Source organism: Pieris rapae, chromosome 20 (genome assembly GCF_905147795.1).
Source record: "Pieris rapae chromosome 20, ilPieRapa1.1, whole genome shotgun sequence".
Taxonomy (NCBI): Eukaryota; Metazoa; Arthropoda; class Insecta; order Lepidoptera; family Pieridae; genus Pieris; species Pieris rapae.
In genome coordinates this window covers 1,628,161-1,643,240 of record NC_059528.1, presented here as the reverse complement: position 1 = coordinate 1,643,240, position 15,080 = coordinate 1,628,161, and the positions used below count along the sequence as shown (strand labels likewise).

Genomic DNA, 15,080 nt, shown 5'->3' with positions numbered 1-15,080 from the left:
CTCGGATTTCTATATGTTCTATCAGATTCCATCCAATTCTTAAAGTTCTCGGTAATTCCATTCCATAATGTGTGCGGGACCTGAACAAACCTTAAGAGTCGCAGAATGAACAAGGCATAAGCTTTCAAAAGCGGTTTAATGTGATTCTTTTCGATTCGTCAGTCCTTAGCGTATCAAGCATGATTTCGTCATCGGAGGTCGTTCCACATCTCAGTGGTATTTATTTATTTATTCACACTTCGTTGCAAAGAAACACAATACATAAAAATTACAAGGGGTGCAACGGGCGGCCTTATCGCTAACAAGCGGTCTCACCCAGGCAGTTTTTGCCGCGTACCACCACTATGTGAAATCAGCTATCGGTAAGCTAGGCTAGCTAGGTAATTAAGGCTAACCGTAAGCGATATCATGTCAGATCTAGTGAGCCCGATTTCCCCTGGTCCCGGCAGCGCCACTGATTGTTATAGTTTTGGCTGCCATCTCTGATGATCACCAGCTTCGTGAATACTTTTAAAATGCCTATTCATACATGCATCTTATGATTAAATATGAATAATTCTTATTCGATTCTGTCAGTTTTTCACGCTTTCCGTTAAACTTTGTTTGATTTAGGTTTGACTGACAGTCCCCTGTGATGACCGCCGGTTATCGAATTTTTGATGAAAATATTTTGGAAACACGAACAAAGGCTAGATAGTTTGTCAGTTTCGATTTATTGTGAAAATCATTTGTAATTTAGTTTTTGTACAATACTGTAGTATACTTAACTCGATTTGATTCATAAGACAATATAAATCGCTAAGGATTACTTTTAATGACGCTTTATCCCATTAGTAAGACCATTTGTGTTCGTGAGACTCCTTATCGGAAGCTTAGGAATTTAAATAGTCCTTAGGCAATTTTTCTAGATAACAATTATTGGGAAATCTGAGTAATTAATTCATAGTAAACGACTTAAATAACGGTTAACGATTACGGAATGTCTCTGATTACCACTTATTCTTCCTCAGATTTTAAATTTCTCAATAAAACTATGTTTAATGTGTAATTTAATGTAATATAACGATTTTTCCTTAATTTAACAATAAACCCCAAAATTTTCCCAATTAATTAATTAATAATTATCGGCTCTACATTCACCTGCCATGTTCGCAGTTTTCAATTAACAACAGCTATATACTTTAAATATTTTCATACGTTAAATTCAATAATTTTTGCCACTGGCTAATGTTATTAAAATTGTAGTAGGTACACGGAATCATAAATGAGTTAACGCAATTTCATTTTTGAATTACTCAGAACTGTCAACCCGTAAACTGTCATATGACATATACAACGAGATATTTAATGACACTTTGTAAACTGTCACTAAGTAAACCTAAACCTAAAATTCTAATTACTTTTTATAATTTATTTTCAATACTCTAGAAATATTTAGCTCCAAGCTATATACAAAACATTTGAAAAAGTATAAACCTTGTTAAAAAAAACAACAAACAGGTAACACTTATATTGTTGGATACACAAGGTGACAGATGAATCTATAAACCTGACAAATTTTTGAATATAAACAATAAGTGACTATCTTATTAATAAGTCCATGTTAAGAAGTCACCCAAGAAGCCTTGGTTTTATATATCTGTTTTTTCAATCAGTTTCCAATTTTTCAATTTCTCTGCAATTCTGCCAGTTTCCTCACGATTTACCTTACAAGCTTATGTTAATTATGCGGGACCTGAACTAACCTTAGGGTTCAGAGTCGCAAAATGAACAAGTCAACACAGCATTCAAAAGCATCATGTAATTCTTTTTGGTTAACAAGTTACATACAGAATTTTACGAAGCTCGCATTCGAAATTTGAATAAAAGATAAAAATTGCGAGATTAAACAAATTTCCCAGGACGGAAAAACAGGAACAATAATGGTGTCGGATTTTGTGAGAATCTGTAGCACTTGTGTTGTCTGTGATAAATTTCACTTTTTTGTTAATGGATCTCTTAAATCTCTTTGTGAGATTAAAACGCCACGATTGTTGTGACGAAGCATTTTTACCGTGAAATACATTGAATTGTTACCGCGATTAGATTCGTTTGTTAACAAAAAAACAATAAAAAATATTATTTCTTGAAAAAAATATTCCTTTTTATTTAAATCACATTAAGAACTGTAAGTGTAAGATTCAGAAACCAGACTAAGCGTTAAACTGTATTGTCGTCAAAAAAGTATTGGTTTTTGACTTATCATAAGTCTCGTAATGTCGTCTAGTGAATTACATTTTTGATCAGTCATGATATATAAACATAGTACACTAGCTGCTCCTAGTATTATATACTGAAATAATATGATTTAATCAATAACACAAGCTACATTAAAAAAACCTTTTTAATACATTTTTAAAGTATAAATTAATTAATAGATATATTATATCTAGAGTTTCTAGGTGTGTTAATAACTTTTTTAGTAGTTTATCTCCAACTTATTGAGATGATGATATATTCGGTAGTGGGCTGATGAATGCTAAAAGTAATTTACATAAGTAGGTACTTGATTTATAAAAACAAAAAAATACTTACAGGTCTTCTTCTATTTTATGTTCACTGTAATTGTAATTTATTTTAGTATAGATTGATTGAAATTTATATACCGTAGAAAAAAAATTAAATATAATGCTGTGTATAAATAAATGACTTAAATATTATGTAGTATAAATTAAATAGTAGGATTGCAAATCTTACAAGAAAATATTTAGTATTAAATGTCGTTGGTGAAACGTACACTTTCCCCATACTGTTTTCCATAACAAAAAGGCATTTCACGTATTTGTCCAAACAGGAAAATTCCTTATAAGCCTAGTAAGAAAACATAACATTATGAATGCGAGCATCACAGCGGAAATGTATAGACATCCGGAAATAAGGAAAAGCCTTTTTTTCGTGTAATACATGTCAATAAAGTACTTTATGTATAAGGAAAAAATTTATATATCAGTGAGTTTTGGTGCGAAGTAGTAATATTAAATAAGTGCTAAAGTGTAATGGAACAGAGACATTTCTTTATATATATTTCACATATCATGCTTTTGTTCTTGGAACGGTGTAATAAAAAATACTTTTAATTAATAATTTTTAATGACACGGACTTGCTGCATAAATAAATTTATGACATAGATAAACATGTCTCCTTCGTATTTTGTTCACCAATATTTAATTATTCTTGTTCCCCTAAGAATCGCAACTGAAATGAATATGAACGCAACAGAAGGGACATTATCAACAATGAAAAATTCTTTAATTAACTATTTTCGTTTAATATAAGAAAATAATAATTATATTCTTTTTGTTTCAGGTAATACTTATATTGACGACTGTAGAATCTTTGAAGGATTTTTGGTATCGTAACAAATGTTTTATAGTATAGTATAGTGATAATACCTTCTGCTTTAAATACATATTCCTTCCTTTATTAAATTAGTGTATTTTATGAAGAACGCATTAATTCACAAATAAATTACACATATATATTCCATAATTAGTGAAAAATACTGTCTCTAGGCGCCTGTATCAATAATCATCAGGTGAGCCTCCTGCTCGTATGCAATTTTTTTTTTATAAACTGTCATATCAAATAGATTATACCTTATATAGAAGGTTGATATCACGGTGAAACAATAATTATTGGTTAAAAATACCTACTTACTTAGTAACTGATTAAACTTAAGCAGTAGTATAATGCTTTAATTCTTATATTATTATTTTTGAGAACTCCCAGAATTTTTCTAACAAAACCATTACTCATAGTTCATGGAGGACGCGAACACGGAATCACTAATGATGCTTTGCTAAATTAGGTCAATAGTTATCTAAGTAAATCGATAGCATTGGAATGATCGATCATGATTGATGCCCAACTAGTTGTGTTGCGTTAATTAAGTGAGGGCATTAAAACATCCGGAGCTTACACACATTTCATGTAGGACCATCTAGAAGTATCTTCTAGGGGGTATTCAGTGTAACTCTCTACATAGGAGACTTTCTAGAGCATACACGAAAATAGCCTAAAATTCTTATGATATGTAACATACACAATTTTTAATATATGTGAGTTGTTCAGTTAAATAATTTAAATTTATTAGGCAGAAATCACTAGGAATTTGTTAACGAAACACAGTAAGTAAATTTTCAAAACATTTTGAAAGCCTTCAAGTTCATTTTCGAATTCCCTTACCCCCTTACGTTGGAAAACACTTCTAGAAGTGTATTCAATAAAACCCCGTCATATGAGAACCTTATAGAGATATCTTTTTAGGGGCAAATTTTGTAAACCCCATTTCATAGGGGGACCTTCAGTAGAACCTTCGTCTCTTTATGAGGGAAGAAAGTTAGGCGGTCTAAGGCCGCATATTCAGTATAAAATTATTATTTTCAGTAAAATCCCTTGTTGTAAAAAACAATGGGATTACACTGTTTTAACTGAAGTCTGTCACCATTACAACGTTTACACAAAATCGGTAATTTGATGAGTCTGTCATGTTATAAAAAAATATAAAACCTGATAATTAGTAACACAAACAAAATGGAAATTTTCATTTAAAATGTAGAACATTTTCAATACAGTATTTATAAATGGGTCATTTTCAAGGGGAATATAAAATAATAACCCTTGGGACGTCACAGTGATACAATTGTCAGTTTAAATCGGTGTAAAAAAAGGCCTAAAACTACGCTATCGTTCCATAACTATGATTTATGAAATTAGTATGTTTGGGTATAAGAAAATCATTTGTAGTTGCAGTAGTGAATCAACCATTATGGATAGCGTTAGAATATTTTAACCTTAAATTTATTAATAACCTACCGGCAAATCAGTTACTTGGGGAATCCCCTTAACAACTTTGAAAATAGAACAATTATTACTAATAGAACATCTTGAAGATACTTGAGCGCCGAAACTCTGAATCTTCCAATATAGATTGCGATTCCAACGATTTAATTTGCAATTACAATATAGCTCTCTCAATATAGTCTCAATGAGTCTTTCATTTGATCCATGGGTGGTGAACGGCTACGCCATCTTCGTGTTACCAACCATAACTTGTCCTCACTTCTCATCGCCTCTACGCATAATAAATAAATATATAAATATTATATATAACTTTTTTTTATAGTAGAGGGAGCAAACGGGCAGCAGGCTCACCTGATGTTAAGTGATACCGCCGCCCATGGACTCTCTCAATGCCAGAGGGCTCGCGAGTGCGTTGCCGGCTTTTAAAAGTTTGTACGCTCTCTTCTTGAAGGACTCTAAGTCAAATTGGTTCGGAAATACTTCAATGGGCAGCAGGTTCCAGAAAGTGGTAGTGCAGAGCAAAATATATATCTACTTAACCATTTAAATCTATCTTTCATTGATCGCTTTGAGACTCGACTTTTTTTGCGTTTTTATTTTGCGAGTTTATTACTAACGATTTAATACTGTGCCAGGGAAAATAATTTATTCCGGTCTCTGAAGACTGGGGAAATTAAAACCAAGATCCTCCTGTTATCATTGCAATGATAACGTTCAACCTACTTTCTAAATTGCTTTTATTTCAATTCTCATTCAATGAATTAAATTGTTGGGACATTTAATATTTGAAAAGTCGCTTATTAAACTTTAGTTAAAATTTATAATCTTGATCGGCATATATCGTAATTTTAAATAAATCGTTCACTAAATAGGGCATTAAATGCCGTGGCAGATATACAGTACAATTGAAATTGTGTAAAAAGGACTGGCGAACTTATCGCTTTCGAGCGATCTCTTCCAGGCAACCACTGTGAAGAAAAAACACTGATAGATTTGTTGAGCGCAAGAAGTGTGACACTACATATTACATATAGTAGTTATTAAGAAAAATATAAGTAAAGAATTTTTAACATCGGCTCAATAGATCCAGAAATTAACATGATGAACATAGCAAACTGTTCTCTCAATTTCGTAAAAAATTCTTTAACAAACAAAATCAATTCGAGCCTACATGAATTCGGCGAACCAAATAAACCATCGTCAAATTTAAAATATTAATAGTTTAATATTAATAATATTTGTGCTTATAATATAATGATTATAAGCACAACTTCATTATTATTATGTTACATATTAAATATTCATGCCTATTCATAATAAACTTAGCTACAAAATAAACTAATTGATTTATAGCCCTCTTATTAATGAAAAAGGATGCCTTTACCCGGGAAGGGATTCCGGTACTGAAGATAGCTATGATAAGTCTTATATAAGATAACAAGATAATTAAAATAATGTATAAAATGTAAAAAATCAATGTTGTATATTATAATTTTTGTCTTGATTGGAAATTATACAGGCCTTATTATTATTAATAATGAAAATATATTAGTCTAATTGCACCGTTAACTAAAACATTCATTTGTCTCTTTTCCTCACAGTGTAAGCGAAATTCGACTAAAAAATACGACTTATGCTAAAAAAGTGCAGCTAATTTTAACAACGGAGTTTCACCAGCAATTAATCTGAAAATTAGGTCAGAGATCTAATAAAAATATATTAGAATTCGAAGCAATACAAAACTTTTTTTAAAAATAGACTACGATAGTATTTTGTAAGGGAATTCAATGAATCCGCCCAATATTATTGACTAATTAAATTCTTGTGAGCAGTTTTCGTAATTCCACCGACTCATCGTTAGGAAACCGGCATGCATTTGACCCAAAAAGTCGACGGCGTGTGTCAGACAATGCTAATCACCTACTTGCCTATTAGAAAAAAAATGAAACCTATATTTTTGGTGCAATTGTAAATAGTTCGGATTGTTACAACCCTATATAGATGCTGAGATTACAGACATTTCTTTGATCATATATAGACGAGAAGGTGGTCATCTTTTTTGGATTTACGGAATTCCGGATTCCTCACGATGTGCCCCTTAATATTGATAATTACATTAATTTCATGTTTTACATAAGTATTGGTTATTAAGGGCCGGCGCGCCTCAGTGCCCTCCATTACGGACCGCAGTTACACCCCAAGATACAACAATTCGTGCTGGGATGGGGCCTTTTACGCTTAAATATGAGAAAAAAAAATTGACATACAAACATGGAATCCGAAATAATTTTATTTCCATCCAAGCCAAGCCTTGTGAATTGTTCACAAAACAAACGAAAATCTCTTCATTTTTCTAAATTTTTGGAACATTAGGGGCGGGGTTGTGATTTATGACCTGATCTTTAAATCATAAATCAAGTACCCCGGCCCTATAAAACATTACGTCAGTAGCAATCGTATTTCATACTGTTCCATATCGGGTGTTATTAAGGCTTTATTATGTTATTTTGTAAACAAAAAATAAAACTCTAAAATGCATCAATATACTCGGAACAAACGCAGGCTGCATTTTCCCCGTACTGAACTATCTAAAGTTGTAGTAATTCTCTTTTTGGGAAAAGGGATACTCGTCTTTAATAAAATCCTTTTAATAAATTTAAAAAATGTATTAAAGAAAAGCTGTGCAAAAAGGCTTACTATAAAGTTAGCGATTACCTAGTTGATAAAAGGGCCTGGGACTAGTGCTAGGCAGGCTGCTTCTTATTAATTTGCTATATTTGTTTTAAAAAAAGTATTGTTTGATGATTTGCTTTTTTAAAAGAGTACCGAGATTGTTTTATGCCGGCTTTTTCTCTCGGCCTACACCCTCTGTCTTCTTTGCCGATGAGTCGGGATGCCTATAGGTTCAAATTTCATGACGTGGAATAAGTGATACCTGTCTATCTTATGTTCCATAATAAACATATTTTATTTTATACAATAAGTATAAATGTAATGTTTCGTATGTATATAATACATTTTATAAGGCAATTAAAATTAAATCTTAGGCTCTGCAGTCATATTAGTTAAAAGCAAAATCAAAGAGTTCCTATGGGTAGTGGGGCCAGTTTATAGAGGAACTGGCATGAATCCAAGATTTGTATTAAGTGTTGATTAATTTATTATCTCCGGTACAAGGACATAAAGATAATATTGGGAAAACGGATGCAACATTAGTCCTATTTAGTTTAATTTCCTTTAGTAATTCAGTCTGAATTTTATTTGATTTACTTAAAATATAAGTAAAAGTATTTTTGGTCTGTGAGTAGAGACTTTTGGGCCGTGAGGATTTTTAAGTGACCCCAGATCTATTTCTTACCTCGCTCGACGAATAACTATCGCAATACAGTGAGGAAACAGCATTAAAAGTACACTATCGCAGGGACCAATCATTAAAAATTTGTTTTAAACTTATACTGATATTTTCTTAATGATTACCATTATTACTATGAAGGTTAATAATTGTTAAATACTGTGCGTATATATTTACAGGTTGGAATTAATTTTATATGACTTAGGAAAATAAACAATACATATATATGTATATGCGAAAACGCAAAATGTACTCGTATTTTTTTTCTTAGCGCCATCTATGTGGCTTCACTAGTTCAGTACTATACAACAAAAATATTTTGTGCTTGCCCTCATACGAATTGAATGTCTATTAATTTTGCAACAGAATAGAAAGATTTTTAAAATGGATGGTTCTAGAAGTGCTGACCAGAAAGATTCTATTAATTCTGACATCCTCTGAATGGAAGTTACAGAGTGAACCTTTAGGAATAATACTCGATTCAAACAAAAGACATTACAACAAAATATCTCTTTTTAACTCTTAAACGACTTTTTACAAATCTTCCTTATAAAAGTAAGTAGCCATTTTGCATAAACGTGAACAATTCTTTTGGCTCGAAATACATAAACCACAGCGAAAACTTTCTGCATACTGCCTTGAGTTCACACAGGGGCGGATTAACAAATTTATTACAATTATATCTAGTCCATGTAGGTATTTAAGATTATATATATCCCTTATCGAGGACTGGCTATCATCGGCTATAGTCGCAATTTATGCTATTCTTAATTACTGATTCTGTAATATTCTCTCGTCTGTGATATTCTCTCGCAAGTTTAGTTTAGTTCTTTCTGTTGTATATATTACAACTTAATAGTTGCACAGTAAAATTATTATTGTGAAACAACATTGTGAAGCTATACACTTATTATACGGGAAAATTAAACTACTGCCAACTACGTTGCCAAATTTAATGACCGAGGTCTGTTTTATAATTTCCTGAATTTCGCTAATTTTATGTATAATATAGTGGTAAAACATGGATCTATGTAGAGTATCAATTGCTTAATTGTTAGTAATAAATGGCTACTACTATCTAACACTCATGAAAAAGATTTATGAATAGCAAACGGGTTTCGGGTTTATTAAAATTATTAGGTTAATATAAAAAATATGTTATTGAAAAAAAATTAACAAAATCCGTCCCTGGCTCGAACGAATGATGCCAACAAATCAGAAGAGTTTCATGATTTAAAAGAAAACGATTTCGTGCATAGCTTTACGATCGTAACAAATATGCTTTGAATTTCTTAAACTTTAAATACAATTATTCAAAACAGAGCAATAAAGTTGGGAATCAACAGTCTTTACTGTTTAAAGAAAAATAATACATCAACAAAAGTAAGTAATTAAATAATAGTAATAGTGGTAATAAAAATTATCCAGTACAACAAACTGTCTTTTATTATGTCACAGAGCAGAGAGAGAGATGTTACTAAGAGTCATAGAAAGGCGCGTTTACAATAGCATATACAGAATAAATGATAGACAACTTTTATTATAACAATTTTACTTGTTTCAACAAAAATAAATTGTTGCTCGACGTGCCGTTGAAGGTTTCTTAGAGTTTTTATTTAATGTTTACTTTGAAGACTTGTAGGCCTAACCAGTGTAGCCATTCTCCTAACATCCAACAACAGAATTCCATTAAACTTTGCGTTTTAAACTGCCTTTGAGCCCTCTTAAATTCATCGCATATTTAAAGGTTTCAAAGAGCTTTGTATAAGTTTTGGTCTCTTCCTCAAAACTTTCTATCGTTACTCAAAATTAATATGTAGTATTTTTTAAGTATACCCCTTTATTTTAAGTCATCTTTCGTGTCTTTCTGTCAAATTGTGTTTATGCTGTGATGATTTGAGTATTTTATGGTATACTTAAACAGAATTAGTTTTTAGATGTAAATTATTAAACTCCGATAAACTCATGTCATCATGGCGATCATAAATACATAGATCAAACTTTAATAAACCCTGGCTGATTTAGTTTTTTTTTATGTACAAAGGGTATTCAAGGTATATGGGTTTAAATCCCTCGTTGGTCACAAAGACTGACTTAATTAGCTCATCAAATAGAGTATTATTAATATAAATCTGTAACAGATTAAAAAGCGTTGCTAAGTAAAATAAATATCATTAAAAACTCCGTCAACCACATGACATTAACGATAACGTAGCGTAGTAAATAATGTCTGAAATGACAATTGACAGTTAACGCACTCAAATTTTGACGTTTGTACATTGTAAAGATTGATGCAATGCAATTTTTAAAGCCAAATAATAATTATTATTTTATTTATTTAATTAAAAACTAATGCATTGTTTCGTTATTAAAAACTTATCAAAATAGCCCTTTTTTATTACTTATACCTGTATAAAATATTTTAAAAGAACATTTAAAACATAATGATTTCCCATATAACATTGTTTATAGTTTGTTTTATCGTCAGCAAAACTTTAATATTAACGTGCTTAATCCCGATGTGGGAAAACGCTTGCTCTATATATTTTACAATGTTAAACATGATTTAATAAGCGAACGTTCGCGCACATAAATCCCCTGCAGGTGGCCATTGTTAGCTACTTATAGAAGCTTATAATAATCTATACTATAATATTCTAAAGAGGAAAGATTTGTATGCAATGTTTGTAATTGGCTCAAAAAGTACTGGACCGATTTAAAAAATCTTTCACAATTTGAATGCATTAGCACTGATTAATATATAATACTACCAGACTCGGCGAAGCGTTGCTGTGGCTAAGGTTTTGTTATATTACAACTATTTAAGGAAAACGGTAGGAGAACTTATGTGAATGTTAGATATCTTATGTGAAACCTTGGTACTTTTAACACAGCGCCATCTGTTGGAGTTGTGTCAAATTATAAACAAATAATTTGCAATAAATTAAAATTGCGACTATAATTTGAGATTTAAACTATTCTATCTCTCAAGTTGGATCGAACTGCACATGGTGTGCGAATTTTATTAATATCGGTTAAGTGGTTAAGGAGTCCATTGAGGGCAAACATTGTGACAGGAGATTTATATATATGAAGATTAAAGAACATATCAATAATTGTTTTAAAAATACATGTCCACCCGTGCCAAGCCGGGACGGGCCGCTAGTACTTAATAAAGATTGGGCTTTTGTATTGACAATTACTTGTTCCGAATGAAATGTTACTTAAAGCTCATCTGTTGCATAATAATCCAGTAATGTCCTATACAGCTCTCGATAATTAAATTGTTTTATTTAATAGACTCGGCTTTCTGTGCCAGATACTCGTCGAAGTTAGGCTCTTTTCTTAAGATCAGGTGGCTCTTCATCATTTGTTTTTTGTAATATGGCGTGTCAGTTTATCATTACGTTATCCTTGACAAGAGACTGTTCAATCCGTACAAATACTGAAATCTTTATTGGTGCCCAACCGGGATTTTAGACTATAATCTCAGGATGAGTATCCTTTGGTTTGTAAATCGTACGCTTAGCCAGTAAGATAATACTGCTTTTAAGTAAAAGTTCGCAGTTTAAATTATCCTAACCGCACCTATCTGAACCCTAAAGCGAATAGGTTAAAAATGACACAGGTAAGGCGTTAATAAACCCACCCTCATTTCCGGTGCGTTGTCTAGTGAAGGGCTTAACATGTCGATATAAAATATAATTATCTACTCACCATTGGCCGGCAGTCACGTATTTTCGTCAGGTAGATTCGATTTTCATGCATGTATTCATTTTTTATAAAAATTTGTATAAGTACTATTGGACATCAATTTTAACGAGCTCATGTGTAGCTCTTGATCAAAGTCAAAAGTCATTTATATTATATTATATATTGGTAACAAGATGTACACTTATAAACGTCAATAATAAATATATATGTAATGCTTCTCATTTTACAATTACCAGTTCTCAAATCAAGGGCGTAGAACGTAAGAGAAGAACTGGCAATTAACTCTCCGCCGCTCTTTTTCACCGCCAAGTTTTTTGTTTTACACAACGTTTGTAAGGAGCTGCAACCATTACACCGTTCATGAGCGTGATAGTCTGATTCTTAGCGATACTTAGCGCTTATATGACTGCGGTGTATAGAAACTCTAACCTAACCAATGTCAAAACCTAAAATATATAAGGTTTTTGACACACGGCAGAAAACCTCAGAGGCTAACTTAGCTTACCATACCGTGGTCTCCTGTATGGCAAAATCCATAAGGATTATATATTTATATAATTTATTGTTTGCGTCGTTGTAAATGTGTCGGAATCTTTATCGCATCGTATTTTAAAACAAAAATTATACATACATACATCACTAGATGCCATAAATTATATTTTCTCATTACCAAGCGCTGTGCGTTGCAATAAATTTCAGTAATCACAGTTAAACCAAGCTTAACTAAGATTAAACGATGTTTTGTTAGTTTTACCTGTTAACGAATATTTCAATGACTTTAAATATTATAATTATATTGCTTCGTCGCACTTCTGGGACTTTTGGAACTTCTTTCTTAACGGCGTTTACTTTCAGTTTCAGTTAGAGAAATTGTTAAAATGCGCACACAGAGAGACTTATATGTAAAATCAGAAGCATTTAATGTAAATTTATTTTTTTGCCGTTCATTGTGTACGGTGTGTTACCTAGATGAATAAATGATTTTGGACCTTTTTGAGATAGATTTTTTTTAATAAACAAAAACTTGTAATCTTGATAAATTTCAACCACCGCCCTCTTACGACGAGTCTTTGAAACTTGCTCCCATAAAGCCTCTATCCCGGCATCTATGGACAGCCTTCGGGATCTCTCCCCCTCCCCTCACCACACCCACCACTATCGATTTTTCGCCCTCACTGTACAACTTGGCTAACCAAATGAAGCACTGCCCGAGTTTGGTAACAAACAATCAGGCCTAATATTCATACAATTTATATTATAAGTGCCTAAGTACAGGTGAGTACAGTGTCTTAATATAGATTTGAAAATTGTATACCCTGTTATTGATTGTACACGAACATTGTTTGTTTGCCTGTTTTGTGGTCACCACGTCATCGGTCATAGATATAATAACATATTAGAACATTATTCGTTCGTTTTTAATAAAAATGGGTAGATTTGTGAACATACAAGAAGTAGGTCGCGTCTATAGATTATGTGCATTTGTACGCATCCTGCTGCAATTAAGAATCATGGCTGCGGCGTAATGAGGTTCTAGTTCTTTTTACTGCGTTATTTTCAGAATTATTCTCACTATGCTAAAGTCTAAATCAATACTGTATGACCTACTAAAATTATTTCAACTTACTCATAAGCGATATTACATTGTCTTTGTTTCAACAGTACCTACGCCATAAGTAATAACTAATAACTAATTAATTTTCGTATCATAGAAACCTATAAGATTCTACAACATCGTAAATCAAGTCTGATATTGCTTATTTCATTTTTTTCAGAATTAACAGATTTTTTGAATTTACCAGGTTTAACTATTTGGAACTTATCCCGACATTGTGAAACAGACCCTTAGTATATTTTAGCACTGAAACTAGACTTTAATTGCATTATAATGAAAACGATTTCACTCTTTATTATACTATATTTAAAACTGTGATGTCTTAAGGGATGTTTAAAACCAGTTGTATCATATTAGCCAATAACACGCATGTCTCAATTCCAGGACGGTGCCGCCGGCGTGCAGCCGACGGAGACACTCCACATTCAGCACGACGGTCCTCTCGCCTCCGACAAGGATCTCTTCATCGACGATGACGGCTCGGGCGTAGAGATCGACGAGAGCTCGGGCTCCGGTTACGGTCCAGGCCCTGGCCCCGACGACGAAGACAGCCGCGGCTCAGGTGACGTCCCGGACGCGCCCGAGGATGACGAAGACTACACACGAACCACGGAGGCTCCGATACCCACAATATTCCATACGAATCCGTCCAATCCGGACGAATCAGAGCCTCTGACCCCACCTTTAGTGCAGCCCATCGATGTATTTAGTCGTGAGTAGAGGCCGTGCATGCCGGTTTTGTTGCGTTTTTTCTTTTATTTGGCGGATCTTGAGCGTTGGGACCCGTTCTGTATTATTTATGAGGATAAATAATACAAAACGGGAAGTGCCTTATTGATAAGAACTAGTTCTTTCTTCAAGCGAACTCTTCCTTGTAAGTGTAAATCATAATGACATTTTCCATCATTCGGATAATCTCTGGGTCAAAGAGGACTATCTGATCTGTTATACTAGTTTGGTTGACGTCATATTGTTTTTGAACTAATACTAGACTGGACTACATATGGGTACAATTCAATATTTTTTATGTAAATTTATTCAAGTGATAGCTATCAACGCTTAGGATCCGTGCTAATGTGATATCATTTTTTGTGCTCACTGGAATTGAACTAATTAGTTAGAGTAATTATAAGTAGTAACTTTAAATTGTGAATTAAAGTATAGATATACTGAGATAAAAATTACTACTTTGTTAATTACTTGAGCTAAAACCTAACTTGAGACAAGACCGCCTTGACCAGAAAATACCACGCGATACAACTTTGTAATAAAACTTTAAAATGATTTCACTTTACCTAGTTTATCATAGATAAATAGATCAGAATATCCATCTAAACCTGTATATGTCAAGAGTTTTATATTTATAAAATTAATTTTAGTAACTTGTAATTTAGCCTTGAGTCACAGTTTTCATAAGCCCCTGTTATCACGGATAATACCCGCCAGTTTCCTCTTAACTGTTGACTTTACAGGACGTATTTGTTGTACCTATATAACTTTTTATCCATACTCTGTACTATCTTAAGGATTTTGGTAAGTTTCGATATTTCGAGCAT

At 32.5% G+C, this 15,080-nt stretch overlaps 1 protein-coding gene across 3 annotated transcripts in view; it reads left to right on the top strand.

Moving 5' to 3' along the window:
• LOC111000793 (syndecan) overlaps window positions 1-15,080 on the top strand; it is a 222,735-nt gene that overhangs the window by 203,319 nt on the left and 4,336 nt on the right. Inside the window, exon 2 of one of the 3 annotated variants that reach the window (XM_022270372.2) lies at window positions 13,909-14,086. In XM_022270372.2, coding sequence (XP_022126064.2) covers window positions 13,909-14,086 — 178 coding nt within the window. Of the gene's footprint in view, window positions 1-13,908; window positions 14,237-14,943; window positions 15,058-15,080 lie in introns of those variants that run through there. The other 2 variants (XM_022270371.2, XM_022270373.2) reach the window with 2 other exon arrangements.